General features: G+C 38.8%; 1 protein-coding gene across 2 annotated transcripts in view; it reads left to right on the plus strand.

Moving 5' to 3' along the window:
* Positions 1 to 18,976, plus strand: part of IGSF3 (immunoglobulin superfamily member 3) — a 125,571-nt gene extending 106,595 nt beyond the window's left edge. For both annotated transcript variants that reach the window (XM_051992923.1, XM_051992924.1), the window contains 4 exons: positions 1,978 to 2,388; positions 4,791 to 5,198; positions 11,459 to 11,890; positions 15,535 to 18,976. In XM_051992923.1, coding sequence (XP_051848883.1) covers positions 1,978 to 2,388; positions 4,791 to 5,198; positions 11,459 to 11,890; positions 15,535 to 15,785 — 1,502 coding nt within the window. In that variant the 3' untranslated portion in view covers positions 15,786 to 18,976. The remainder of the gene's footprint in view (positions 1 to 1,977; positions 2,389 to 4,790; positions 5,199 to 11,458; positions 11,891 to 15,534) is intronic.
* Positions 18,977 to 26,860: the final 7,884 nt, after the last annotated feature.

The raw sequence follows: 26,860 nt of genomic DNA on the forward strand, positions 1-26,860 counted from the left end.
AAGAAGGAACAAGGATCCCTCGATGGTGTGACTATTCTTCCTCCTATTCACTCCTTTCTCATCCATGCACCTATTTTCCCTAGGATAGCCCTAACCCAATTTTCTCTGGTCACTTTCTGCCATCTCATAGACCAATGATTTAAGGCTGGAAGACGATTCAGAGGCAATCTAGACCAGCCCTCTCATTTTATAGATGATGAACTGAGATGCAGAGAAGTGTCATTAGTCACATGAGTAGTAAAGACTTGGTATTAGGGTTCAAGGTCATTTGATCATAGATCTAGAATTAGAGGTCATCTCTTCAAAATTTTTTACAGATAAGGAAATTGAGACGCAGGGAACTTAAAGTAACACAAGTAGTAGCAGAGGTGAAATTAGAATCCAGGTCTTCTTACACCATCCTCCTTCCTGCCTCCGCCTCCCAATTCCCTTCCTTACACATTATCTCTTTTTATACTGCATGTATCTTACATGTTCATGGTTGTTTACTATCCCCCCCATTAGAATATGAGCCCCTTTAAGGACCATGATCATGGATTTTCCTTTCTTGTAACATCAGCATTTAGCACAGTGGACAGGCTTGGTAGTGTAACTGATTCTCAAGTCAGTTTTCTTTCCATGGTGCCATAATCTTCCTACCCTATCATGTTGCTTTTCAAACCTTATGGTGATGATGGCTATTAAAAAAGAAGTGTGATCGCCCTCCAGTCTCTAGCCCCTAACTCTTCTAATTCATTTTCTTGTGAAACCACAATCCCCTGAATTTCCTTATTTTATGAAAGTGGAAGGAACATTCAGGAACATCCATTGGTCGTATATCTACATTTAAAGCACAAAACAACAAAATAATTTTTCATTAAAGTAACATGAACTTGGTTGAAAGCCTAGTGTGAAAACCTATATTCTGATCTTGGATTTGCTACTTACCCATGTTAAATTGGACTCAGTAAACCATATGAAACTTTCTAGATCTTTGTCTACTCATAAATGAACTGAAATCACAATTCCAAATGACAGTCCATCTCTTAATATACAATCTTTCTTTTAGTGACAGAGATCATACTACCATTTTGAATTTAGAATCTGAAGCCTCATAACTTTACTTTGACATAAAATCCATACCACCCATTCCTGTATACTTTGTTTTCAGTCAAGGCTACTAGTTTGTTTTTCTTTGGTTTTTTTAAATAGTATTTTTTTTTTCAATTACACATGAAGACAATTTTTAAGATTCATTAAAAAATTTTTTTTGAGTTTCAAATTTTTCTCTTTCCCTCCCTTCTGCCCTCCTTAAGGCAGCAAGCAATCTGATATAGATTATACATATGCAATAATGTAAAACATTTCCATATTAATCATGTTGTGAAAGAAGAATTAGATCAAAAGGAAACAACCATCCAAAAACCCTCCCCCCAAAGTGAAAAATAGTATGATTCAATCTGCATTCAGACTTCATAGTTCTTTCCCTGGATCTGGATAGCATTTTCCATCATAAGTCCTTTGGAATTGTCTTGAATCATTGTATTACTAAGAAGAGCTTAGTCAATCAAAGTTGATTATCTCACAGTGTTGCTGTTATTGTGTACGGTGTTCTGGTTTTACTCACTTTATTCAGCATCAATTCATATAAATGTACAGGTTTTTCTGTCCACCTGCTCATCATTTTTTTTTTTTTTTTTGCTGAGGCATTTAGGGTTAAATAACTTGCTCAGTCACCCAGCTAGGAAGGCCAGATTTGAACTGAGGTCCTCCTGCTTTCAGGGCTGGTGCTCTATCCACTGCATCATTTAGCTGCCCCTGTTCATCATTTCTTAAAGAGCTACTAGTTTGGACAAACCTTAGTGTGTGAAACATACATTGAGATCCTCTCAAAACCTGAACATTCACTTTGAGGAGGGCTCTTTTTTTCAGTGTATTGGAGAAGAGATAGTGGATGTTTTGGCTATGGTTAGTGACCTATTTTCTCTTTTCTTACAGTGACAAAGCTACAAGTGAGTAAGTCCAAGAGGACCATCACCTTGGTGGAGAACAGGCCCATCCAGCTGAACTGTTCAGTCAAGTCACAGACCAGCTTGAACTCCCACTTTGCAGTCCTCTGGTATGTCCACAAGCCTTCTGATGCTGACGGAAAGCTCATCTTGAAGACCACTCACAACTCTGCGTTTGAGTACGGCACCTATGCTGAGGAAGAGGGGCTGCGAGGGAGACTCCAGTTTGAGAGACATATGTCCGGTGGCCTCTTCAGTCTGACTGTCCAGAGGGCGCAGGTCAGCGATAGTGGCAGTTACTACTGCCATGTGGAGGAGTGGCTTCTGAGCCCCAACTATGCCTGGTACAAGCTGGCAGAAGAAGTTTCGGGCCGGACTGAGGTCACTGTGAAACGGCCAGGTAATGTGCGTGGGGTCACCTCCCTCTCACCAAATATGGAAACCTCCAGAGTGTGAAGGGATTGTAGGATCAGAGCTTCCGAGCTGGAAGGGAACTTGGAAGCCATCAAATACATCCCTCCCTGGAGACCTGATTTTACAACTAAGGGAAGGGAGATCTGGAGAGGTTATTGAATAACTTGTTCAGGTCGCACAAATACTGAGCATTGAAGGAGAGATTTGGTTTGAATCACAGTCTTCCTGATTCCAGATCCAGTGCCCTTTCCACTGTGCTGCTCCATCATCAAAGATGTCCGGTGTTGTAAGAATTCAAAGGGGCTTTACAAAGCAATTAAAGGAACCTATCAGTGCATAGGTCTATTTACCCGCAGTGTTTTAAGGAAAAAGGGTTAATTTGAGGCGAGAGACATATTCATTCAGTAAACATTTACTGAATTTACTGAGGCCTGATACATGGAAAGATATTGTGTTAAGTGCTGGGGATACAAAAAGAATTCCTGCCCTCAAGGAGCTTATAACTATATATATATATATATTTTTTTTTAATTTTTATTTATTCATTTTTTTGTTGTTGTTGTGGCAATTGGGGTTAAGTGACTTGCCCATTGTACACAGCTAGGAAATGTTAAGTATCTGAGATCAGATTTGAATTCAGGTTCTCCTGACTTCAGGGCTGGTGCTCTATCCACTGCACTACTTAGCTACCCCTTATAGTCTAATATTGAGTTGTTTCATTCATGTCTGACTTTTTGGGATCTCTGTGGAACTCCTGTGGGGTTTTCTCAGCAAAGATACTCGAGTGGTTTGCTCCAGTGGCAAATAGAGATTAAATTACTTGTCCAAAATCACTCAGCTAGGATGTTTCTGGGGCTAGATCTGAGCTCAGTTCTAGCCGACTCCAAGCCCAGTGATCTATCTACTGAGCCACGTCGCTGCCCTCTACATATAAAGGGAACAGGATATAAGGACAATAAGAAACAGATACTAGCTTAGGAAAGCAAAACCGCCTCATTCAGAAAATCTCTTTTCTGTGCCTGCAGAGCCAGTGGCCTGACTTCTGGGTGCAGCTGGGACCTCAGGTCCATCCACTTGAGGTTTCTGATGGCCTGTGTTCATTTTTTTTGGAAACCCTCTCGCTAGGTTCTTTGAACTTTGGAGATTGCCAGTGACCATCATATTGGTCGGCCCACATTAATCTGTTTACCTGTATTTACCATAGGATCTGGGCTTCCAATAATTCCATATTCAGAAGCCTTTAGGGCGTGATTTGCCTTATCCGTACCCATTTGCACTGAATCTGGAGATTTCAGTTGTCCATTAGAGTGTAAGGCCCTTGAGGACATGGACCAGGTTTTTGCCTATTATAGCACAGTGCCTAGAACTGGGCATCAAACATTTAATAAATGCTTTTTGACTTGACTTAAGGAGGCAGTAATCAGAGCTAGCACTTAGAGAAAAAAGAGGTATTGGAAAATTCCTTAAAAAAAAAAAAAACTCAGCTTGAAAGAAAATTAACCTTGTTAAAAGTTTGGGATTTTTTTTTTTGGGGGGGGGAGTGAATAGAAACATCACTTATGGTAGATAGATTTGGGTTTTTAGCTTAGCCAACAGGATTTTAAAGGCTAAGGTAGGATCATACTTCATTAAGTTTTGTGATCTGAGAATCCATCCCCTGTTTCTTCTCATTTCCTCATTTCAATTACTATGTATTAAAGCATTGGGTTCAAATCTGCCATCAGTTTTCAAAGAGTAAAGGCATATGAATAAAATAATTCATATTTTACACTAAAATACATATATATGGCTGAAAAAAAGGCTTCATCAATTATCTTCCCCAGGATTATCTGTTTCTCAAATTAATTTTAAACCAAAGAACTTCATCTATAATGATTGAGATTTTAATCAACATAGTATCTACCTGGGGCCAAAATCTGGGCCTTTCCCTGGAGCCTATGCTACTACTTAAACTTTTCCTACAGCCCTAATTTCAGTTTTGGGAAAAGGCCTTTCCAGTTCCACAAAGCAAGTTCCCACTAGAAGTTAAATGAGAATTCTCTACCTCTGAAGTCCCAGTTCAAGCACAGGACACTTCCAGGGGAACAATTATCAGTTTAGTTCTTGACTGAGTCCTCAATGTGTCCTCAGTGCCTTACACACAGAAATAATTATTAAATGTTTGCTAACTTTTCCCTCTAAGATTCAGAATCATCCATATAGCCCATTTTAGGAGTATTTTTCTCCTTATTCAAGGGTTGATCTGCTGATTTTTATGGTAACTTTTCTTCCACTGTTCCTTTGATTTAGGTTATGCAGCCTTAGGTATGTTTGCTCATTCTGGTCTATAAGGTAATGTGCTCTTCGGTCCCCTCCTTGTCTGACTTTTCCCTACCCTATTGTTGGCAGATATCCGCCTGAAGCTGAGCCAGGCCCAAGGCAACATCACGGTTCTTGAAACTCAGAAGGTGGAATTGGAGTGTACGGTCCTAAATCGCACCAGCGGGACTTCCCGACTTTCTGTGGAATGGCACGTGTGGAAGCCCAACCACCCAGAGAGAGAGACGGTCGCCCGCCTGAGTCGAGAGGCCACCTTCCACTACGGGGATCAGGTCGCTAAGAACCATTGGAAGGGGAGGCTGCATCTGGAAAGCCCTTCTCTGGGAGTTTACCGCCTCATTATCCAGAATACCGCCGTGCAGGACAGTGGGACCTACAATTGCCTGGTAGAGGAATGGCTGCTGAGCCCCAGCGACGTGTGGTACAAGCGGGCAGAAGATTCATCTGGACAGACAATCGTCACAGTATTGAGACCAGGTGAAGGGCAACTGACTTCCAAATCTTTCTAATGAACACTTTCCCTATAAAGTGCCATTTTACATACAGAAAACAAAATTGCCTATTAATAAATGCTAGTAGGATCTTAGTTACTTATATAATTACATAATTTCTTTATTTTTTTACATGATTATATAAACATTTCTTTTACAAAATTCACTTTTGATGAAAAAAAAGAAAACCTCACATCTGGTTTCAAATTCCACAACTTATTAGTTGTGTGAACCCTGCATTAGTCATTTAATCTCATTCAATTTCCCCATCTAAAAATGGGAATAATAATAGCAACTACCTTCCAGGGATTATTTTAAGGATGATTATTTTCCACTTAGATGGGATGAATTCTAAAAATTAATGACAGAACATTTAAATATCATTTCTTAAAGGAATAAATTTTCAGAGGATGTAAAATTTAAAATAGTTGAATTTTCTTTTCCTTAAGCATCTTGGTAGATTGCTAATTTTTTTTTTTTTCAGGCAGAGTTAAGTAACTTGCCCAGAGTCACACAGCTAGTAAGTATCTGAGGCTGGATTTGAATTCAAGGCTAGCACTCTATCTCCTGCACTACCTAGCTGCCCCTATTTGCTGATCTTCAGTGAGGAATGATTAGTGTACACATTGTAAATAAAAAGATATAAACAACCCCAAACTTCCTCCCTGCTTTCCTTTTAAATTTTCTCATGTTAATAGCTGTCCCATTTTTTTTTTCCTTCTTAGAATGTATTTAGAAGCATAGACTGGCCTACACATATGGCTTGTTACCAATTTAAAGAAATAACCTTAAAAATCAGGAAATGCGTGATCCATGTTTCCATAGCAACATCAGCTGTCAAAATAGGAGCCAGTTACCATTTAGCAGTCTGCCTAAGAATGCTTAGCATGAATGAGTTGATAGCAGCCTGTCCCCACATGTTAGCATATATGATTTTTAAGCTTGTCTGTTTTTTGGCTCTATGGTACTATTTTTAGTTTCAGACAGAGAGATGTTTTTTATTCATCTGCCCCTTCTATGTTGGAAAGAGCCTTGGCTTCCTTGGAGCCCCGAGATCAGGATTATTCTGACGCTTATTCTAGTAGTGTGTAACTTTGAACAGATCACTAGATCTTTCAAAATTTTTGTTTCCTCATCAGTAAAATGTGAAGAACAGTAGTAATCGCACTGTGTGTCCTATAGAACTGTTGTGAAGGTTAAATTAATAATAATAATAATAATAATAGCTAGTATTTACAGATGACAATAGGGTTTAGAAAATTCATTACAAATATTTTCTCATTTCCTCCTGGAATTGTTAACACCCCCTTTTAAAGATGAAGAAACTGAGGTAGACAGCAGTTAAGTGCCTCTCCCAAGATCATAGCTGTAGATTTGAATTCTTCCTGACTGCATTCTATGCTCCCTAGCAGCCATAATGAGAAATCATAGGGAGCAATTTATAGTTACAAAAGTACTTTATGTACTTGTAAATTGTTATAATATATAAGAAAAAAAAATATATATATACATATAATTATATATATAATATATAAGAAAATATATAAGAAAACTATGTAAGGAAACCTATAATATGTAAGAAAAAATGCTTTATAAGCATTTTTTAACCTATCTCAGTGAATAAAGTTATGTTACACCCAATTATATGTCCCTTAGTGTTGAAGATGTAGTCTTTTAATTCCTTTTATATCCCATTATTTGGGACATAGATGTGCAGATTTAGTCATCTCCACTCCAAATGGTCATAGAGCCTATTTGTGTCTGACCTGTGGTAGAGATCTCCAAGCTCATATTGATCTGATCAGCCACAGTTGGACACTTTATATCTTGACTCCAACATAATGGTCTCATTTTGGTCCTCTTTGAAAATGAAGACCAACAATCAACCAACCAGTTGGAGGCAGTGTTGTTAGTAGTTAGGGTGCTGAATTTGGAGTCCTAGCTGTGTGACTTTTAGCCAAACACTTACTTTCGTCAGCTGCTGTTAACATGGGGGTGATGATGATGATAATGATAATAATAATAACATCTTCTTTACAAGGTTGCTGTAAGGCAAAAGTAAGATAATGTATGTGAAATTATTTGCAAATATTAGATCATTTAGAAATATCTTTTAAAATATAATCTTAGTGCCTAAACTGGAGGGAATACTAGTTTGTCTTGGGTCACTGATACTTGTTTGCTATGACAGGAACACAGGTCATAGTATGTCAACTAATTTTATTTTCACTTTTCTCACTTGTGGAAGCCAACTGCAACCTGGAAGGCTAAGGTCATAAAGTTGTAAATTTAAAAGTAAAATATTCCACAGCCACATTTTATTGATGAAAAAAATTTGAGATCCAGTGATGTTTTAAGTAAGTTTCCTAAAATCACACGCAAATGGTTAGTGGCTAGCACTAGATCTCTCATTTTCTGACCTTTCAGCCAATGTTCTTTCTGTGACTCTATTCTAAGATTTGTAAAATGAAATCCTGATTCTTTGGCTTGGGTGCATTCCCTGGGATTGAGTCTCATGGACTAGCAGTTAGTCCTAATGGAGTGGGCTTGACTGGGTTGCTTGTGCATTTATTTCCTAGGTATAAGAGAAGTCATTTTGAAGATTAATCAAATTTTTTTTTTTTTTTACTTTTTATTTTGTTTTGTTTTAAATTTTTGGTTCAGACCTAAGATTTCTGTGATATGGGGAGCTGCTATTGGAGAAACTTTTCCCTTTTGGGTCTCCTCTGATCTATTGATAGACATCAACACCATGCCTGTAATTTATTCTTAGAAAGTTGTCTGAGGCACTGAAAACTTAGCTTCTACAGCCTGAATGTGTAAGAGTCTGGACTTGAACATAGAACTTTATTTCTCTCTCTCTCCTTCCCTCACATCTCCATGGAAAAGGGAATAGATATATTTTCATTTAAATACATGCATGTATTATGTGTATATGTGTCTTTTCATGCATATACATAACATTTAATTTCTCGATATCATACTAATGGAGCACTTATTGTGGGGCAGGCACTCTGCTAAATGCTTTATAATTATTATCTCATTTGATCACAACTCTGCTACTATTATCTTTGTTTTACTGGTGAGGAAACTAAGTCAAACTGAGATTAAGTTGCTTCCCTGGGGTCACACAGCTAGTAAATGTCTGAAGCCAGATGTAAACTGTATTATTCCTAACTCTAAACTCAGCACTCAGTCTACTGCCCCACCTAACTACCCCTAATTATCAGTTATCATTAATAGCTGCAGTGGGAGAAGCTATGGTAGAATGACTCGTCAAAGGCAGGAAGACCTGAATTCCCCTTCTACCTCTGACATATACTGGGCAGCCTGGTCCCAAGCAAATCCCTTAATCTCTCAGGGCCACAGGTAAAGTTTGAGGACTGTAACTTCCAAAGCAGGTGCTGATTTGTGTTGGTGAAGGGAGACTTAGTACACTGATGTAATCTCATTTCCTAACATTTCTCTCCTCCACTAAGTGTGCATGCATATGTATGTATACATGTATGTGTGTATTTATATATATAAAATCACATGCATACATATGTCTTTATGTATATATACATCTATATAGTATATTTATTTAATTTCTCAGCATATATTATTCATACGTGTATATGAGAAACATGGCTAAATAGGAACCATGGTACATTTATAAACACATACAAATATGTGTGTATATATTACAGTAGATATAGATAGATATGTACTCATATCCCGGTTCCTACCTTCAGAGAGCCTACATTATAAATTTCATGGATTGATTTCCTGCAGTCATTAGGAGGAAGAACTAAAAAACCACACGAGACACTTGACTGCAACCAAATAGGAACACGTAATGACTACATACTCCTGCGAGGTGACGGCATTAAAAAATGCCTTAGCGTGTGTATTGTGGGCTGGAGTGGGGGAGGGAGCACCATTTTACAGCAGCATTTTGTCCTCTGTAGGGTTGAGGCTGAGACAAAGAAAAGGAAGGAGGCTTGCTGATCCTCAGGGGAAGGCTGGGAGTATAGCAGGCAGGGATTTGCTCGGGCAGGAGAGAGGTGGAAGGGGACAGGAAGTCAGCAGAAAACGGTGGGCTGAAGAGAGCTTAAATGTCATATGAGCTCTTTGGTGTTGGGGAGGGCCTTCTTTCCCCTTTCCACATCGAATTTCACTTAATTTAAGCACATCTTTATTAACACCAGTGTGGAGCTGGAGATACAAAGATTACTGTAATCTAGAGCCCCTATTCAGACAGTGGACCATGAGGCATATTCATAAATAAGTATAATAAGAGACTATTAGGGCAGAGAATTGGCCCAAATTGATCTAGAGGCACTTAAGGAGAGGGGGAGGGAAGATGATCAGGGAAGAAGCCTATGAAGGAAGTGTTCTATCTAACTTGAACAATGAAGGAAGAGAAGAATTCTAAAAAATAGAAATGAGGAGAGGATTGCATTCTAGGAAGGGGCACAGCCTTGACAAATGCAGAGACAAGAGAATTCTTTACTCTTGTGCAGGAAACAACTATGGTTCAATTTACCTGATACACTTTAACTTGACTGTCCTTTACCATTGTTATTTCTCTCCTCCCCTCCGTGCGTTCCTCCCCACCCCCCTCCCCCCGGAGAACAAAATACAGTGTCTGAAAATATTTTCATCAGTCTACATTGTAGTATATCATTTCTTTAACCCAAAATAGAGGTATATTTCTTCCTCAGTTCTCTATAGGATTGGAATTGGCTTGTCAAGGGCCGTGAATGCCAGGCTATTTTATCCTATAAGCAATAGGGAGCCATGGAAAGTTTTCAAAGAGAGGACAGGAAGTCCATCAACTAAGAGTTTTGAGGCAGTATATTAAGCCCTCCAGGAGACTTGCTCTTCTAGGACCTATTACAGCTCTGGAAAGTAATAAGATGGGGAGCTAGGAGGCACAATGGATAGAGTATAGATCTTGGAGTAAGAAGGATGTGAGTTCAAATGTACCACTCAACTAGCTGTGTGACCCTAAGCAAGTCACCCAAGCCTGATTGTCTCAATAATAATAATAATAATAATAATCCTGGAAAATAGACACATGCTTCTTGGAGTACTTCAGGCCCTCAAATCAGGCTTTTACATTCTCTGTGAATGGTTTTATTAATTCCCTGTTGCAGTGTTTTTTCTCCTCAAAAGAACCTTCTCCTTCTGACAGATTATGTTGTGCTTTTCTCCCTTCCATCTATATGTAGATGTTACCCAGAAATTCCATGTGTGATAAAGGATTTGGAGGGTTTGGCTGTAACTTCATGCAGACCCTGGGAACCCTGGTTTTGTAGCTGTCTGAGATCTACAGTAGGCAATTTATTTAAAACTTAAAACTGTAATTTAGAAAATACTACCATTTGGTACTAATCCAAAACATCTTTTAAAAAACCTATTATTTTTATTTAAATAAATCTATTAAATTATATTAATTTATTAGTTGTTGTTAATTTATTCTATTAATTTATCATTTGTTATATATGAATATATAAATGAAATTATATATTTTATAAATATATATTATATATTTATTCATATATTTATATTTATTCATATAATATATTATATATTTATACATATATTATTACATATACATATATAACTATAACATACATTATAAAAAATTGGTCTTTTTTATAACCATTCACTTCTGCATTGGATCTGTGATTGCAACAATTGGAGGGATCAAATCCCTTTCCCTGGTACAGATTGCAGCTTTTCCTTTCCTATCCACATCCCATGCCCAAGGAAGCCTAATTTGTATTATTTTTTATTTTATGTTATTGCTGCAAGGCAATTGAGGTGTAACTTGCCCAAAGTCACACAGCTAGTAAGTGTTAAATGTCTGAGGCTGGATTTGAACTCAAGTCCTCCTGACTTCAGGACCCATGCTCTATCCAATCGACTGCCCCTAATTAATATTTTTAAACAATCAGTCTAAGGGTCAGACAAGTTCTGAGTCACCTGACTAGCCTACCTCTCAGCATCCATTGGAGAGCTACTACTCTTGGATTAGGATAGGCGTCTTGGCTGATGAGGTTCAGATGAATGTTTGCATGGAATGTCTGCATAGGGAAGAGCCCAACACATGCTGTATTGTTCTATGCTCAGCTCTCCTTTTGGTCATGGATACTTGGGGAGGAGTAACTCATTTATCCATTGTTCACTCTGCTCAAGCAAAGCTATTAAAGAGCCTTTTTTTTGTACTCTTTCTTTCCAAATTTCCCTCCCCACCAGATGCCACACTACAAGTGGACACCGTGGTGCCCAATGTCACCGTGCCAGAGAAGTCCCCTTTCCAACTGGACTGCAACATCTTATCTCGTTCGAGTCAGGAATCCCGCTTTGCAGTTGCTTGGTATGCTCTCAGGACTAAAGCAGGAGGAAAGAAAGGCAGCACGCTGGAAGATGAGGAAATAGAACGAAAGGCCATGCTAAGTGTGGGACCCGATGCCATCTTTGGCCCGGAGGGCAATCACTGGGAGGGCAGGCTCCGCTTCCAGAGACTTTCACCAGTGCTCTACCGATTGACGGTCTTGCAAGCAGATCCCAGTGACACGGGCAACTATTCCTGCCGAGTGGAAGAATGGTTGTCCAACCCTCAGAAAGAATGGTACCGGCTGACTGAAGAGGAATCTGGCCCAATTGGCATCCAAGTTCTCGACACAGGTGAGTTTTTAAAATTGCAATATTAAACAGACGTGTGAGCTTTCAAGCTGTATTTGGTAGGGAACTGGAAAAATTCACTCCCTGTAATAACTAGCACAAGCCAACAAATTGGTCCTGGGAATCTGTCGTACATTAGCTACTGAGAGATGAAAAAGTTGAATGACGACCTTGAGTCTCTGCTCTAGAAGGAAAGGCAGGATAGAAGTAAACACCTATAATAAGCACTAAAACAGCAGTTCACAAAGTGTGGTCCAGGTACCCCAAGAATCCCTAAGGCCCTTTCAGGGAATCCTCAAGTCAAAACTTTCCATGAAAATACTAAGATTTTAAAACTACTCATATATTATAGTTTAATCATTTTTGGTCACATCCTGTTTTTTGTAATCCCATTTAGGAGTTTTTTGGGGGCAAAGATACAGGAATGATTTGCCATTTCCTTCTCCCGATCATTTTACAGGTGAAGAAACTGAATCAAACAAGGTCGAATGACTTGCCCAGGATCACACAATTAATAAGTATTTGAGGCCAGATTTGAATTTAGTAAGATCGATCTTCCTGATTAGGCCTAGCATACTGTTCACTGCATCACCTAACAGCCCTGAAATTCTCATATACTAAATGTCAATAGCTATAGCCCACACATAAATAAAAGCTCTTTGAGGGTGAGGGGTGATTTTCAGTAATTTCCAGGAACATAGAAGGGGTCTAAGACCCAAAAGTTGGAACATTTCTGTCTACCTTAGAATAATAGTACATTAAAAAGTAAAAGACTCCAAGGTCTGAGAAGGGAATGGGGCTCATTCATTTTCAGTGGATGCTCATTAATAGGGTTTGATATCCTGTTGGCCAATTTATAGAGTCAGCGCCCTGGGCTAAATGGAATGCCTTGCTATTCCCCCATTGTTATATTGCAGTGAAACTTAGAATACTGTTATAAATCACATTCCCATCTCCAAGGTCTAGAGATGAAACAAAGGAGATGCTCAGCTTCTTTGTCTTGAGTTAGCAGGTGCTCTGAGGTTAGGGAGCCCTGAGGGAGAGCTTATACATGTACCACCATCATCCTGTTAATTCTGGATTTTTTTTTTTGCATATTATTTGTTTTAGGGAGAATGGGTGAAAGAGAGAAATACATTCAAAGAGATTAGGTGGGTTTTGCTTGGAGTGGTTGGGATTTAGGAAGGAGGGATTCACAGAATTGAAGTATCACTGTAAAATCACTTTTCAATATTTCCCACACCTTTATCCCAATAGTTAAATACCCTTTGTGTTGGTAAGTGACTGCTACAGGAAGAGAGACCTAGGAGGATACTTGTACTCAGTTATGTGTTGCAACAAGGCCAACAGAAGGAACACTAGTTTTTAATGGGCCATCTGTTGGGACACAGAAGTAATGTTGGAATTACAGTATCCTTGGTAATGGGATTTGTACAGCAAATTTGGGATTTGCCTGCAGTTCAAGCATCTTGCTTGAACCAGCATCTACTTCCTCCTTGTCCAAGAAGGTTTTGCTCACAAGCAATAGCACAACTGACTGATTCAAATCCTGTCTCCTTTTGCTTTGTTGATCCTCCCTGTTGAAGGTTATAATGGGCAATGAAGTAGAAAATAGGCATTCAGAGAAAAAGCACAAAGCCCTGGGTAATCTAAACACTGAATAGTCACCTGGTGAATCGTATACCTGCCAAACAACCCAAATTAAAAGGGAAATGTTTGGGAATGTGTCAGTTTTTCACATTGGTCTTTGTTCATTTTCATAGATAGAACACTTATTGTGTGTCCAGAACCGTACTACTCAATGCCTCATGGAAGAACAAGCAAAACATTATTTACCCTCAAAAAGCTTATATTTTAATGAGAGAGACGACAAGTCAGCAATCACTTATTAAGTGCCTATTATGTGTCAGGCACTGTTTTAAGCTCTGAAGATATAAAGAAAGGCCAAAATAATAGCCCCTGTCTGCAGAGAAATCACAATCTGATTGGGGGTGGGAGGAGTAACATGAAAACAGCTATCCACATGCAATTTATATTCAAGATAAATTGGAAATAATCATAGAGAGTTGACATGAGTAATGCGATGGAGGACTTTGAAAGGTTTCTCGTATAAGGTGGGGTTTTAGCTGGGACTTGGAACCAGCAGAAATGAGAAGGAAGAGAATTTCAGACATGGAAGCAGCCAGTGAAAATGTCATAAGTGGAGAAGACTGGCAAGGGTTGGAGATTATAGAAAGGAGTTGGAAAGCAATGGTGGGGAGGAACAGAGGGTATGAAGACAGGAGAATGAATCTCAATATCAGGAGAGTGGAACTTCAGGGTAGAAGGTTTCATAAATGAATAGAACAGAATTAGAAAGAACTTTCAAGATTACTCAGCTCAATTTCCCCTTTTATTTATTTTATGAAGAAACTGAAATACAGAGACATTACAACTTGCCCAATTCTCAAAACTAGTTAATGGCAAAATCTGAGTTTAGGACTCTGGATTCCTGACTTCCATACCAATCAGGTTTTTGAATTCAAATTGTAATGTGCTGAAAATTAGTTTTATGAAAACTTTAAAAGGTTAGAGCTTTTTATTCGGTGATACAAAAATAGGAAATTAATGGCCCCCACAGTCTATTTTCACTAGTCCAATTGTCTGAGCGTATAGGAAATGCATGTTGGGGAAAATTAGAAATAAGGCTAATTTTAGTCCTAAATGGCAGCCCTGTTTATCACAGCCAGCCAGAATTGATCACTTCCTAAACCTAGCTGTGCTATGGGTCCACTAATATGAAATGTACATAGCAGCAGAATGCACAGCGTTCTCCCAATTCTACAACAGTCTATAAACTCCCAGATGGAAACCTATTGGCAGTGCTCTTGAAGTATCTCCTGGGACAGTCTTGTGTGAGGCACTTTAAGGAAAGGAGCTAGGAGAAACTTGTGAGATAAAGAAAATGGCTTATGTCTAGGAAGAGTCTTCCGGAGCTGGGGATGAATGGGCTAGGTCTGCTCCACCGAAGCTAATGGACCTAGACTTTCTGAGCTCATCCGTGTGCCTTCGATTGCCCCTGGTCTGCTTTTTCAGGTCATGTGCGGCAACCGACATCCTGTGGACACTTTAGCAAATGCTAAATGATAACGGTAATGTAACTGGCAGTGGTAATGATATAAACATTATCTCCTGCAAGCCTGCTCTCAGGAGCTTGGAGGATGAATGAGCATCCAGCTCCCAGAGGATAAGTTTTCTATCCCACTGCTAGAGCTAAGTGCAAAAGAATATGAGAAATGTGACTATGCAGGAAGTATAGATGGAGTTGCAATCAATTGCTTTAGCATAATAAATATTATTAAGGCATAATCAATAACTTCCATGTCCTTGCTTAGTATTCCAAACAGTAATCATGGTTAGTGAAAAAATGGGGGGAGGGTGAGCTTGTTCTCGGTGTAACTACCCCTGGATTTGGAAAAGAGTTTGTCACTGAGTAACAGGTAAGTCATTCTCAACCTCTCCAGCTAATAATAGATGCAGAAAAAAATAACACATAGAGGGAGCTGCGGGAGCTCTGCCAAATGGTTTCCATTTGTTTTGTTCGCTGTCTTTGGTAACCGATGAGGATCAGATTTCCATGCCTTTTACTGCTCTTTCTGCCTTTTTAGGTTCCACGCTCCAGTCCATCATTTGCTCCAACGATGCCCTCTTCTACTTTGTGTTCTTCTACCCCTTCCCTATTGTTGGTATCTTGATCATCACCATCTTACTAGTCCGTTTCAAGAGTAGGAACTCTAGCAAGAACTCTGAAGGCAAGAATGGAGTACCCTTGCTGTGGATCAAAGAACCCCATCTCAACTATTCCCCAACTTGCCTGGAACCTCCTGTTCTCAGCATCCACCCAGGAACCATAGACTAAAAAGAAGATTGGGGTGGACGTGTCACATGAAGTAGCAGATGGATCTTCGTTGCTTCCCTTCCTCTGTCTGTGCGTTTTGTACCGTAGGACGGCCACTAGGCTCTGGAGTCCCCTGCCCAGAGGGTTTTTCAGACTTTAAACGTTTTATAAAATCCCCTAACCAGTGACAGAGATAGACACTGGTTGCTGGCACTCAGCAGACCCTCTCTGCGCTTTATTTCCGTTGCCTGGCTAGTTACTCTGGTTCTGATGTCATAACCCTACTGTTAGAGATGTCTTTTTGGAACATAGTGAGTACTTCCTGGAGCCACTTTGACTGAATAACTTATAGTATTCTCTAATGATCGTTATAGGGATTTGTTTGTAGAGGGTTTTGGTCCAGATTTTAAAATCACTTTGGTTCAGCCTTCTTAAACCGATGGAATTTCCCTCATCCACCATTGATTGCAAAAAGAACCAAGAAGTATGGACTGATGAGAGGCTTTTTGTGAGACTTTTTTTCTTTTGCACATTAAAAAAAAAGTTACCCCTGAATCAAAATATTTCAAGCTGTTTAACTTGCATAAAAATATTTGAAAATGGTATGTAGCGTAGATCCAATTTGTAATTTTTTTCCCCTTCAACCCAGCCCAGAGTGTTTTGAATCAAGATGAAAGCCTCAAATTTTACTTCAAAGAATCATGTGTGTACAAGAGAATAGGAGTCCTTTAGAAACCCATTAGGAGCAGATGTTGTCTAGCTGACTTGTCTATCAGACCAAAAAGGCTTCACCAGGAGCTTGCCCAAAAAAAGACTGGGATGAGGAGGTCAAAGTTCAACAATACTCCTTCTCCAAATTAACATAGACAGAAGGAGGGCCTTCTTTCAGTTCTTTCAGTCAGTGAATTAGAGAAAAAAGGAAAATTGCTCATTGGTTTGAACAATGAAGTTTGGTCTCTACATGATGGCAGTGAACTTTGAGCATATGAGACTTTAGTTTATGATGCTTTGCCAGACCCTTAAGGAAGCCAGGTACGTGATGAGCCTGGAGCCATGCTTTAATACGGTAGTGCATGTGGTGGCAAGTCACTGTCAGTAGATGACGGTATGAGGGACTCCCATTAATCAGATTTGTTGAGAGTGGGGGATTGAGAGGAGAGGGGAAGGATTTCCTACACTCGACACTGGTGAATAGCAACCACCATCCATTCTTAAATAAGCAATTTGCACCCCCAAGAAATAGTTGTTGCTTTCTGCTATCATTCATCTTTCTTCCCATGTCCTATCTTCGGAAGAATGTTGTCAGGGATTGAGGGAAGAGAGTATTACTCAGTATGCGATAGTATAAGTTTTTAGTAGCTTGAGTACCTTGGCTTTTTCTAGTCTTAGTGAAAAAGGATCCAGTGCCATTGTCTGTGGGTGCTTTTCTTCCTTACCCCACTTAATTTTTTTTTTTTTATGACTTTAGACTTGTCATTTAGCAGTAGCTTGGACTTTTGTCCCTTGGCTCAAGGACTCGAGTCTTCTTGCTGAGAAAGGTTAATTCTTTAGAGCCTCCTCGATGTGAACTGCGATGATGCTATTACCATTTAATACTGTAAGAGAGAATGCTCTGCTACTCTGGGCCATCAATATGGTGAAGATAGGGGGAGCGCAATTACTTTTCCTCCTCTGTCCCTCCCCTCTTTTCATAAAGATGTTTTTCTAGACTTTTTCTTCACCTGTTTAACTTGACCAATAGTGCCAGATGGTGGCTGCCCCGAACTGGTCCAAATCCTGCATCCAGAGTATTCCTCAGTCTGGAGGAAACCCCATCTTTCCCACCTCCCGACCATGACACTCTACTCTCCCTGTGGCCCCTCCCACATCCCGCTAACTATATGTTGAAACTCAACTCTCACAAGTTTCCTGGACTCTAGCCTAAACTAGGAGCAGGATCCAGAAGAAAGATAGCTGAGGAACTTCCAGGGTACAGTGCCCTTGATGCCAGCTCTCAGGGTGGCCCCAGGGGTCTCAGCATTTGCCGGTAGGGAGCCGTGTTTTCATTAGATGCTTTTCACCCGTTTTCTGCTCACCACCTGCAGCGAGGTGATCAGCCTAGTAGTCGTTTTTTTTCCGACAGCCTGGCATGACCAGGGCTGGTTAGCACCAGCCATATCAGTACTCTACCTTCAGAGAACACCTAGGCAGTGCCACCTTAATCATCCTGGCTGCCTAAATCTCTTCCTTTGGCTTATTTTTATGATCTACTCCATCAGCACTTAAAACATATGGCATTATCTCAGTTGTCATTGTGTTGGGAAACAAAACAGTTTTTGGAATTTGTATTTCTTGCCACCTCTATTTCATTTCAGGGCAGGTGACTCCCTACGAGAAGGAACCAGAATAGACTGGAGGTGGGTGGGGAAAGATTCCCTTTTTCTCTTTGAAAGGGAAAGGTGCCATAGGGTGGGATGGGTGAGCTGTTGCTTTCCAAGATGTTTGTGGTAACTCGGAAGGAAACCACCTTGAGCTGGTTGGCGCTTAGACGGAAGGAGAAGACACTACATGGAACAAAGTGTGTCAGATTCATCATAAGAAATTCGTGATTGAAAAAGAAACCGAAGCCAGTATTTTATGATGATGCTGTTATTTTTTTTCCTTCTGTGCATATTTCATCTGCCCAGGGATGTCATCAAAGGGTGAACTTTTCCTTTGCTGGCTTTCAGTGGAACCAGCCACAGGACTCTCTGCCTATGGCGATTTCCATAGGATTGGTTAGCTCGCTGTGGTCCTTCAGACAAATGGTCAAATGGTGCCCTCCAGTGGCCCCAGTCCTTCATTTCACATTGTTTTCTGGGGCTTTTGTCCCTCCCTGGTACCAAGGAGGAAAAGCAGCTTTGATCTATTGTTAAGTAACCTTTGGTATAAATGCAATATTAATGATGGTGCATTTATGAAACAATCACAGTATGCTAGACCCTTTGAAGGGACACAGACAAGATGAAGACCTCCTTCACCAAGGTGTTTCTATAAAAAAGTTTTATTATTCTTTCCAAACAACGGTTCTTCTACATTAACTTGAGTTGGAGCAAAAAGGAGGGGAGGAAGGACATTGCCCATGCATGATGTGGAAAGCTGTTGGATTTTTTTAAGAAAACTATTTGTATGATGTTGCACTAAAAATGTTTTATAAACACTTCAGAGACCTGTAGTAAATTATGTTGAAAATACGACTGTTTCTATGTACTTTGTTTGAAGTTTTTTGTTTCGACTTCAAGACTTACTACACTTTTCCATATTATGACTTTGCCCATCTCACTTTCAATGTCACAGGGTTAGCAGAGGGAATTTGCGGGGGAGGAGGTTTCAGAAGCTGTAAATAACATGTGAAGGCCAACAGATGATACAGAAAAGGTTTAGAAATTCAGAAAGGCACAAAATATACATATAGTTTTATATAACATATTTTATCTTTTGATAACATTTTCAGACTACTTCTCTGGTATAAAGGGGAGGGCCAGAAAATTTTCCAGGGATTTTGCAGATTGAAGGAGTGCTGCACTCCTATCCTGTGATACTGTGATACAGTATTTTCTGTAGGCTTGATTTCTCCATCTCCACAAGCAAGTTCTGGGTTCCTTGAGCCCACAATTATTAGTACTGGTAGAGAGAGAGCACTGGAACAGGAAGTCAGAAGATTTGAATTCCAATTCTGACCCTCCTCTTAAACTTGTGATTTTGAGTAAGTCATAGTTTGTGAGTTTCCTTACCTATTCAAAATGGGTTAAAATGATTAAAAATAAAAATGAAAATTTTATATGATGATAAAGTATATGATCACCTCTCTTACAGATTGGTTGTGATGAGAAATGTATAAGGACTTGGTAGACAAAATTTAGAAGTAAGCTACTATTAAAATTGAGGCTTTGGTTGCCCTGCCCTAGTTCACAGAGAGTAGGACAAAGACCAGATTCACATTTTAAATTGTCAGCTTCTAGATTTCAAATAGCAAGTGTATGGGAGAGTTTCATCTGGACTCTGAATAAACCAGGAAAAAAGGCCAGACATACAAAATCAGAGAATGTGCATTACTGGGTTCCTGATATTTCAATCCTTTCCTTGACACATCATCTCTCTGGGTTACTTTTGGGGGGAAAGGCATTTGTCTCACCTCTAAAGTGAGAAGGACGAGTATCAAATTCAACAGTAGTTCAAAGACTAATAATTTAAAAAGATAACGTTCCTGTACACAGCACAACATAGAAGAGTCAATATAAAACTAAAAGTATCCATTTTAGTCTACATTTTTAAAAATACCATGTAATAAATTCTACACATTGTTTTCAAAGTTACCCTGCTTTTCTGTGCTAAGTTTCCTTTTCTCTGCTGTACATTTTTTTTCCTCCCTCCCTGCCTATCATACCCTAAAGAAGGCTACAATTAAATACAAATCTACCTAACACTCACACTTTCAATGATCAACTTTGAAAGACTTGGGTCTTCTCAGTGGTTGAGTGATTCAAAGCAATCTCAATAGATTTTGGACAGAAAATGCCATCTGCTTCCAGAAAAAGAACTAGGGAAACTGAATGTAAATCAACACATTTTATATTCACTTCTTTTTTCTGTTTTTTTAAACCTCTTCTATGGTCTTTCCCTTTTGCTCTGATTTTTCTCTCCCACATGATTCATAAAGCAATGAGTATTAAAAATAAGCACACACACATTAGTATTTTTTTCCCTCTGGAGATGTATAGCATCTTTTTCTTCCTAAGTTCTTTGTAATTTGAGTATTTATGATACTCAAGATGAAATAGTCACTCCAAATTGTTCTAAGGATATTTCTGTTAGTATGTGCTACAATATCTTGGCACCACTCATTTTGCTTTTCATTATTTCATGAAAGTTTTTCCACTTTTTTCCCCCAAAATCAACCAACTCATCATTTCTTATAGCACAGTAGTATTCCATCTTAGAGCATTTTTCCATATGACTTTATAAAGTAGTTTTGATTTCTTCATCAAAAACTTCTCTGTTTTGTTCTTTGACTATCAATTGGGGAATGAGTTGTATCCTCATAAATTTGACAAAGTTTATGTCTCTGAAAAATGAGACCTTTTTCTGAGGGACTGTCTATAAAATCCCTGTCCCCAATTTTCTGCTTTCTCTAGATGCGTTGATTTTCTTTGTACAAAACTTTTTAATTTAACGTAATTGATCATCCATTTTATATCTCACAATGCTCTCTATCTCTTGTTCATTCATAATGCTTCCATCTCTAAGTTTGATAGGTAATATGTCTATACCCAATTTTTGCTTTTCAGATTTCCCAGTAATTTTTTAACCAAACAATGAATTCTTATCCTCAAAACAAATCTTTACATTTGTCAAACACAAGGTCATTATCATCTTTTACTACTATTTGTTGTATATCTACTCTATTCCCCTGGACAACCTTTCTGTTTCTTAGTACCATATATTTTTGATAATTACTCCCATATACAAATTTAAGATCCAATGCTGCTAAACTTACTTCCTTTATTCCCCTCCCCATTTTTTCTTTAAAATTCCTTCCTTTTTCGTCCAAATAAATTTTGTCATCATTTTTTGGTAATTTAATTAGGATGGCATTGAATAAACATATTAGGTAAAATTGTCATTTTTATAATATAAAATTATTACTTACCTACGAATGATTAATATTTCTCAAATTATTTAAATCTGACTATATAAAATTTGTATTTATATGTTTGTACGATTATATACACATAGTTTCTAGGTCTGTTTCGGCAGATATACTTCCAGATATTTTATATTTTCTATAGTTAATTTTTTTACAGCTTTCTATAATTATTTTAAATGGTATATCTTTTATTATCTCTGCTTGAAGGGTTTTGTTGGTGATATATTAAAAAGCTGTTAATTTATGTGGGTTTATTTTATATCCTATTACTTTTGCAAAATTATTGTGCCAACCAACTTTTTAGTTGAATTTGATTCTAAACTCTTCTGCTAGAAGATTGTGTTAGGATTGGGTTTGATTTTAGGCTTTCTGATTTGGCTGCCATCTTAGTGTTCACTTATCTTGAACTTTTAGGCTATAAAACTCCCCCATAGATTTTTTTTCACACCAATTATTTCCCACCCACATTCTCCCTATATTGTATTTTGAAGTTAGAGCTTTACACCCAAATACAGAGATTGACATTTTTCTTTATCAAATCTCACTTTATTAGATTCAGCCCATCATGTTGGTTCTTTGAGGACTTTGTAATTCATGACTTTGCCCAAACTCAATGGTCTCTGACTTTCAGAATCTACCTTCTCCTCTCTCTCTCTTTTTTTAAAATCAGTACATTTGCCTCTCTCTAGTCCTGAAATATCTCTCCTATACACACTCTAAAATGATCACTGAAGGAAGCTTAGTCCTCAGTAATTTGGGATGTAGTTCATCTGGGTCTGATGCTAGAATTCATTGAGGAATCTAGTCGTCACATTTGCTCTTTTCTGTTGTATTTCAATTCTCTGTGAATGAATGGGTAGATAAATGAATGAAAAAAAACCATTTATTTAGCACTTAGCTGTGTATCCGACACTGTTAACTGCTGAGAATACAAATATTAGGGGAAAAAATGGCCTTGTCCTCAAGGAACTTGTACTTTAAAAGGGGAAAACAACATATAAGTCATGTTGAGGAAGTCATGATGAGGGAGAGTTTTGTTCTTGGAATGAGAAGGGATGTAAGTGACGGTACAGTGAAGGTGAAATGGCCTCCTGGCATTGGAGGTCTAGATCTCTGTGGATGGTGTTAATCCACGTAGAGAGGATCAGTTTAGCAGCAACAGACAGATGAGATGAGCAGGCATACTGGCAGATCAAAGAACCTAACCATAGTAGTTGAAAGGTGATGGTGGGAGTGACTAGGTAGCACAATGGATAAAATCACTAGCTTGAATCAGTAGAACCCAAGTTCTAATGTAATCTCAGACATTTACTAGGTCTGTGACCCTGAGTAAATCATTTAACCCTAATTGCCTCAAAAAATGATGGGGAAAAAAAAAAAAACAATAATTGAGTGGTTTTACCTTCTCAGTGTTCAATTTTTATTGTCCATTTTATACCCCTGGCAGTCACACTGTTTCAGGGGATACTTGAGCCATGTTATACCTGCTGATTTTCAGTTTATATGTGACCATTTATTTCCATATTGGAAATGGGCAAATATTTCAAGTCAGGGCTTGGTTTATTGTTTTGTTAATTTTCTAGATTTAAGAAAGTGAAAGGGAAAATGCTAATTCTGCAGATCAAATTTAAATATGTGTCCTGGGCAGTTGTCCCCTCCCCCAGCCAGTTAAGCACTTTTCAGAACCCCTTGGCTCCATCCCTTCTGTGATCTTTTTTCAATGTCATTTAAGAAATTCTTTTGATTGCTTAGGGAACAAGACCATAACTAGTCTTTCCTTATTCTGAGCTTTCATGTTCTGGCTTTACTGGATAAAACATGACTAGATTCCTCTTCATTATCCTTGGATCCCCAGTTATCTGCTTCTATATGTATTGTTGTAAAATCTCTGTGTCTTTGTTTGTTTTTTATAAAGTTCAAGTACATGAGGACAGCTAGGTGCCGTGTGGACAAAATACTGGCTCTGGAGTCAGGAGGACATTGGCCTCAGACAATAGTTGTCTGAAGCTGAGCAAGTAATTTCACTGGGGGTGAGGGGGAGATGGTGTGTGTGTCTGTGTGTCTGTGTGTCTGTGTGTGTCTGTGTTTAATAAAAAAAAAAGTACAGGTATATCTAGGCCAAATTATTCATCTTTCATCTCTCCATCTCTTCAAACCTTTCTGTCTTAATTCACTCTTCCTTCCAGTCTCAAAGGATAAGTTCTCCCTAAGGACCATCATCTAACTATTCCCTCCCTTAAGTCTTTCTGCTTCTGCTGGTTCCTTTCCTTCTGCAACAATATAAGGAGACACAGAGAGAGACAGAGACAAAGACAGAGTCAGAAAGAGAAACAAGTAGTGAGACAGAGAAACAGAGAGAGACAGACAGAGATAGAAAAAGAGACAAAAACACAGAGTTAAATCTTTCCTTTAAATATGACTTTATTGAGATACCATTGTCATTGTATCATTCCACACGATGCCTTCCTCATTCCCCTGCAATTTGGATTCTGTTCTCATCAACTCTCCTCAAATTGCACTTTGCCAAGTCACCAGTGATTTCTTAACTGCTGCATGGAATGGGCTTTTCCCAGGGGAGTCCCCCTTGACCTTTCTGCTGACCATCCCGTCACTGATTGTCTTTTCTCCCTCTGTGATACTTTAATCTGACTCTCCTCTTACCACTCATTTCTGCTCTCCCCTGCTGTCATCTAAATATAGGAATTTCCCAAGACTCTGTCTTCAGCCATTTCTCTCTCTTTCCTTTCCTCCCTCCTTTCTTCTCTCTCTTTCTCCTTCCCTTCCTTCCTCCCTCTCTTTCTTTTTTCCTCCCTCCCTCCCTTCCTTCCTTTCTCTCTTTGTCTTTCTCCTCTCCCTCCCTCTCTCCCTCCATCTCACTATCTGTCTGTCCCATCTGTCTTTCTCTGTCTCTGTTTTCTCTGTCAGTTTGTCAACTTGTCTGGCTGCCCGCCTGCCTGCCTCTTATTCTCTATGTCTGTTTCTCTCTGTGTCTCTGTCTGTGTATCTCTCTCTTTGTCATTCTCTCTTCTTCTTTCTGTGTGTGTGTGTGTGTGTGTGTGTGTGTGTGTGTGTGTGTTTCTCTGTATATGTCTCTATTTCTCCCTTGGTCTCTATCTCTCACTCAATTTCTCTCTCTCTCTCTCTCTCTCTCTCTCTCTCTCTCTCTCTCTCTCTGTTCCTGTTTCTATATCTCTGTCCCTCTGTCCCTCTGTCCCTTCTTTCCTCTCTTCCTCTTTCTCCCTCTCTCTCTGTATATATCTGTCTCTATCTTGGTCTCTATCTCACCTCTCACTCTCTGTCTTTGTCTCTGTCTGTTTCTCTTTTCTGTCCCTGTCTGCCTCTTTCTTTCTCTCCTTCCCTCCTTCCCTCCCTTCCTCCTCCCCTCTCTCCCCCCTTTTCCATTTTTGTGCTTCCCTCACTGGTCTCACACACTCAGTTTATTTCACTTGACCCCTTGATGCAGATGCCTCCCAATCTATGCCTTTAATCCCAGTGCTTCCTTCAGCTTTATTTAAGACAGTTAGGATGCATCTCAAATTTTTCCTGGAGAGTTCATCTCACGTACCACTTCCTCCATAATTGGAGGAAGGATCATTATTTTCCTAATGTAACTTCCCCATTCCCACTAGATTTAACACATCTCTCTTCCTCAGTCATTTAAATTTTTGTTTATACATTTTGAACTTAAAATTCAAAAAGATCAAAAAGGGGAACATTTCCATGTACACATAAGAGGATTCAATCTAAAACTCTGGATTTATTTTAAATAACAAACCATGTAATAAATGCTACATATCATTTTAAAAACTGCCTTGCTTTTCTGTATTTCCAATTAAGTTTTCTTTTGTTTTTTGCTATGAAGTTTTAATGTTTTTTCTCTTTCTTTCCCTCCCCAATCCACCTCAGAGGAGGGCTACCATTAGACACAAGTATGTCTGTGTGTATATGTGAGAGAGAAACAGTACTATATATACATTTCTGTTTAACAGTTCTTTCTCTGGATGTAGATAGCATCTCCCTTCATAGAGCCTTTGTAGCTGATTTGAATATTTATAATATTCTACGTTTCCTACATTTTTCCTTTGTCATTCATTCACTCATTCAGCAAGTACTTTTTAAAAAGTCAATTAACAAATTAGTTCTCAGGAATTCTATAAAATATTATACCCTACCCCATGGGGTAGAGGAGAAGGAAACCACTCAATACAAGCTAGCCCTTCTCAGAAAACCTCAGAGAAGCTGTCATTTCTATTTTAGATCAGGAGAAAATCTTTTCCAAAGAAGTCAAGAAGGAGTAAATGTTAAGAATAATAGTTTGTTATATATAGGTCACTTAGACACATTGTGAATATAGGATGAGATGGGATGGGGGATTGCTTGCTTCAACAAGCATTTATTAAGCATCTACTGTGTGTACCTGAGATATAAAGACAAAAAACTATGCCACTTCTGCCTGAAGGAGTTTTTACTAAATGTGGGCAAATATGTACACAGAGTAAGGAAAAAAAAACCTTTTTTTTTTTAAAGTAAATAAAATCATTTGCAGGGGAGGGGGTGAGAAAATATCTTGTGTAGAAGATAATACTTGATCCTAATCTACATTGAAGGTGGATATCCTAAGATTCTAAGGAACAACAGAAGAGAATTCGAGGCATGGGGAAGAGGGGCAGCCATCTGTAAATAGACACAAAGGAAAAGTGTGGAATGGAATATAGGCTTGAAAGTAAAGTGTGGGAGAGGGTGTGATATAGATCTAGAAACATAGGTTGGGTTTTCATGTGACAGAGAAGTTTCTATTTATTTCATTCTGAAAGCATAATGGAACCATGAAAACTTCTGAAGAAGGCATTGAGGTAGTCAGACCTGTGCTTTAGGAATGTCAATTTGGCAGCTGTGTGGAGGATAAATTAGAAATGAGAAAGAGAAGAAAAGTAGGCAGATCAATTATGAGTTTATTGCAATATTCAGTCAGAGATGGTGACGGTCTAATTTAAGGGAGGATTGCCCCATGAGTGGAGACAGGGGAGATATGGAAGCGGAATACCCAAAACTTAACAATTGATTATCTATGAGAAATGAGGGAGAGTAAAGAATTAAGGATGATGGACATTGAACCTTGACCATGGTTAATGGGGTGGGATATGGAAGATAATCCAGCAGAGAAGACAAGGAAGACATCTACAGGCAGGTAGAACAGTGTCATCCAGGGAAGAGAGATTATCCAGGAACAAAGGGTGGTTACCTGTTAGTTGAGCAATTAAGAAATTCTTAATCTTATCAAAATGTTTTAGATAAGTGATCAGATTAGATTAGAATAAAATGAGAAGTTGAATGAGAGAGAAGGAACTAGAAGTATTTTTTCTTACCACTTAAGCTAGGAAAAGGGAGGAGAGATGTAACTTGAAGGATAGAGACTCAAGTGAAAGTTCTT

The sequence above is a fragment of the Antechinus flavipes genome, chromosome 4 (assembly GCF_016432865.1).
Source record: "Antechinus flavipes isolate AdamAnt ecotype Samford, QLD, Australia chromosome 4, AdamAnt_v2, whole genome shotgun sequence".
Classification (NCBI taxonomy): domain Eukaryota; kingdom Metazoa; phylum Chordata; class Mammalia; order Dasyuromorphia; family Dasyuridae; genus Antechinus; species Antechinus flavipes.